This window comes from Musca domestica, unplaced genomic scaffold (assembly GCF_030504385.1).
Source record: "Musca domestica strain aabys unplaced genomic scaffold, Musca_domestica.polishedcontigs.V.1.1 16, whole genome shotgun sequence".
In the NCBI taxonomy this organism is placed as follows: domain Eukaryota; kingdom Metazoa; phylum Arthropoda; class Insecta; order Diptera; family Muscidae; genus Musca; species Musca domestica.
In genome coordinates, this window is record NW_026712219.1 from 2,164,587 (window position 1) to 2,168,700 (window position 4,114).

The window sequence follows — 4,114 nt, forward strand, 5'->3', positions numbered from 1 at the left end:
TTTTGGGAATACGTATTCTACTGATTAAAAATCTTGTTATTTTTTTTATTATTATTACTTTATAATACACTCAGAAAAAATAGTTAATCTTAAATGGCTATAAATGCACTTCTGGTCTGGGATGGCTTTTTTTCCTTTGTCCAGCTTATTTTGCTGGCTTAGAAGTTACCATGGAAGCACTGGGTCCTCAAGTTTCTTCTTCTTCTGTTTTTTTCTATTATTTAATCACTAAACTTAATTGTACTTGGTGTTTTTCATGAAGTCATAGACAACGGAGAAGTCCTTGTTGCCCAAACCATGAGCCTTCAAGGTACGGTAGATTTGATGAGCCATGGCGCCCAAGGGGATGGGAGTGTTGGAGGCGGTGGCAACACCGGAGGCCAAACCCAAATCCTTGGTGATCAAGTCAGTGGAGAAACCTCCCTTGTAGTCATTGTTGGCGGGGGCAGTGGGGGTAACGCCGGGAACTGGGTTATAGACTTCGGAGGCCCAGCAACGACCAGTGGAAGAGTTGATGATTTCGGCAAAGGTCTGGGGGTTCAAGCCCAAACGAATAGCCAAGTTCATGGCTTCGGAGACACCAATCATGGAGATGCCCAACATCATGTTGTTGCACAATTTGGCGGCTTGACCCATGCCGTAGTCACCGCAGTGGGTGATACGCTTGCCCATGCATTCCAAGACGGACTTGACGGCATTGTATTCTTCGTTGGTACCACCAACCATGAAGGTCAAAGTGGCCTGTTCCGCACCGGGTACACCACCGGAGACGGGGGCATCAATGAAACGGGCACCCTTGCCGCTGATCATCTTTTGCAATTGCTTGACCAAGTTGGGATCGATGGTGGAGGAATCAATGAAAATGGTATCCTTGTTAACACCGTTGGCGGTCATTTCCTCATAAGACTTCGCTACAATGTCGTTGTTGGGCAACATGGTGATGACAAAGTCAGATTTCAGGGCCAACTCGGAGGTGTTGCTGTAAACTTGGGCACCCTTGGCCTTCAAGTTGTCGCAGGCGGGCTTGGAGATATCGAAGACATGCAATTTGTGGCCCTTCTTCATCAAGTTCGTGGCCATGTGACCGCCCATGTTGCCCAAACCGACGAAGCCGATGTTCTTGGCACCACTCTGGGTGGACATGGCGCGTACCAAGGTTTGGCCCATGCTGTTGAAGGCAGGAGAAATGCAAATCAAACGTAAAGCCATTTTTCTATGTAAAATCTGTTCCAGTCAACATAAAATATCCGAAATCCAAAAAAAGTTCCAGAGTTACGCAGAACACGTATCGGTCGGTTCAATAACGTCGCCAATGAATTATGTAACAAAGAAATTGAGAAAAAAAAAATAATTTAATTAGAGAAAGATAAAAAAATACTCTGCCAGCACTACTAACCTGAGCGTTCCCGAACCACGAACTAGAACCAGCAAATTGCAAATGATCACTGTTCTTTTGCTAGACTGCCTTACTACGGCTATAGCACGCACCAGCAAGCAAAGTAGCGGACGACGACTTGTGTGTGGAGAGAAAACTTGTGGATTATTCAAGTTTTCTCCCCCAACTTCAGCCCCTTCCATTATACACAATATTAAACACAATAAACCGGCAAACATAGTCCCACCACCCCTCTTCACATAATGGACAGACAGACACACGTCTTCTTGATGGAAAGTAACCATAACAACAACTATTACAGCACCAAAACTCAACAACAACTACAAAGCAAAGAGAGAGAGAGGCACACACGCCGAGCCCACTGCCGAGTGATTGTTCAAGGGAGGGGGCCGCACACATAGTGAAGGGTAGACAGACGCAAATCACCTTATTCAACAGTTTGTATGACATACCTACATACATACAAGCAGTGTATGTATGAATATCTGCTTGGAGCAAATATGACAGTTTGTATTTCTCATTTGTTGTGTTTCTCCGCTCTATTTGATTTTGGCTCCCCAATAATGAATCAATGGAGAGCCAGACCTCCGCACCAAGTGCACTCAACAATTTATTGGTTTTATTATTTATTTATGTTTCGATTTCGATTTTTATTTCTGTACAAAAATTTATTTAGAATTTTCATTGAGAAAAGTGGTTTGTTTAGTCTCTCCAGTGGAGAAAATATAGAAAGAATTCTTCGTCTTTTCATTGGTGAATATGTTTATGTCTCCAAAAGAGAGCTCCAACTATTTAACTCTCTTGTTTTTATTTCCAATGCGTAATAAATTTATCCAAAATTGTGTGGAGCCGAAGCGCAAAGTTTTAACGAAACTTCAGCATTTCAAACTGAGCTTTAAAGCAACATATCTAATTGACAATAAGTATAGCAATAGTAGAGGGTTGCCACTTTGGATGTTTCCGACCAAAAACTCAGAAAACATTTTAAGTCTACTTACAGTCTACTTAAACTGAGCTACAAAATAATTTTTATACCCTCCACCATACATTGTATGGAGGGTATATTAAGTTCGTCATTGTGTTTGTAACTCATTGAAAAAATAATTTTAGACCCAACAAAGTATATATATTTTTTTTATCAACGTAAAATTCTAAGACGATATAGCCCTGCCCGTCCGTCCGACAGTTAAAACAAATTAAGATAGGAAGCTAACATTTTGCACATAACTGTCTATTGTCTGCAGGCAGGTCAAGTTCGAAGATGGACTATATCGGTTTATGATATCGTATAGCCCCCCTATTACGGTACCCCCGATATTCAGTATTTTGATGATTTTAGCCATATCTATCAGTGGAATTGTCTGAAATTCTACACAAGGAGTTCTTTATGAGTACTTTACCCCCTGAATTTTAGCCAATTTTTTATTGGAATTGTCTTAAAATCCAAAAAGGGGTTCCTTCTGAGTACTTTACCTCCTAGAATTGTCTGAATAGATCCGATATTCGGTATTTTTGATTTCAACCAAATTTGTCAGTGGAATTGACTTAAAATCTACAAAAGGAGTTCCTTGTGAGTACATTACCCCCTGGAAGAGAATTCGATCCCCGATATATAATGATCCACCCCCCCCCCCCCCCCCCCCCCCGATATTCGGTATTTTCACGATTTTTTAATGTAATTGTGTGAAAATCCCCACAAGGAGTTCCGTGTAGGTCCTTTTTCCCTAGATGAGAATTATCCATGTAGGTCCACGATATCGTATACCTCCAATATATCGGTACCCCCCGATATTCGGTATTTCATTGTTTTCAGCCAAATGTTTTAATGGAATTGCCTTAAAATCCACAAAAGGAGTTCCTTGTGAGTATTTTAAAATAGAGTATTTAAAATAGAATTGTCTAAGTAGGCCCACATTGCTTCAAAAGTTCTATATATAGTTTGAAATGGTGGAGGGTATAAAAAGTTCGACCCGACCAAATTTTAAAATTTGATATCTATATTAATGATGGTATCTTTGTTGGAGAGATTTGAAAATGCTTCATATATTTGAAATTTTAAATTGCGATAACTGTTGGTGTCTAGTATTAAGATATGAAGCGGTTTTGGAAATGAGTACGAAATTTATAAGAAAACGAGTAAGGAAAGGCAATACTTGTGCGAATCTGACCACGTGATACCCTACAAAACAGTATAATATATTGGAAAACCCCCCTATGTCCATACCCAATTTAGTAGATTTTTTGAAATAATGTCATACACTCCTGCAAAAAATGTTACCCTTGATTTTTGATCAATGACATTTGCCCCATATTTACGTCCCCGTCGTGCTGGTACGTATTTAAAGAAAATTTCACAAAAAAGTTGTGATTCATTTTACCCGATATATTTTATCCTATGGTCATCCAAAATGCCAAAATGCTAGGCTTTGGCCCTGTCTTTAATTCTAACTTCATTTCGTGACTACAAATTCTGGAAAATTTTTAGATTTTGGTCCATTTTATACCCTAAATATTTTTGAAACATTTTCATTTCTATTCTGACCCTAACCCAACCATATTGAGAAATTTCGTGAGGATCGGACGATTATTGACGATCATTCAACCTTCATACTTCATCTAATACATATTAAAATATTGGTATGGGCAAAATTACAAGAAAATTTATATCCAATTTTATACGAATAAATAAAATTGTGGGTGAGGTACCCGAGGGGGTGG

At 39.5% G+C, this 4,114-nt stretch overlaps 1 protein-coding gene across 1 annotated transcript; it reads right to left on the reverse strand.

The window, feature by feature from the left end:
• LOC101898222 (probable 3-hydroxyisobutyrate dehydrogenase, mitochondrial) lies at window positions 1-1,536 on the reverse strand. Its single transcript, XM_005190416.4, has 2 exons — window positions 1,397-1,536; window positions 1-1,224 (listed from the first exon to the last, which is right to left on the reverse strand). Exon 2 carries the CDS (start codon window positions 1,207-1,209, stop codon window positions 235-237), a length of 975 nt encoding a protein of 324 aa, XP_005190473.1. The 5' UTR covers window positions 1,210-1,224; window positions 1,397-1,536; the 3' UTR covers window positions 1-234.
• Window positions 1,537-4,114: the final 2,578 nt, after the last annotated feature.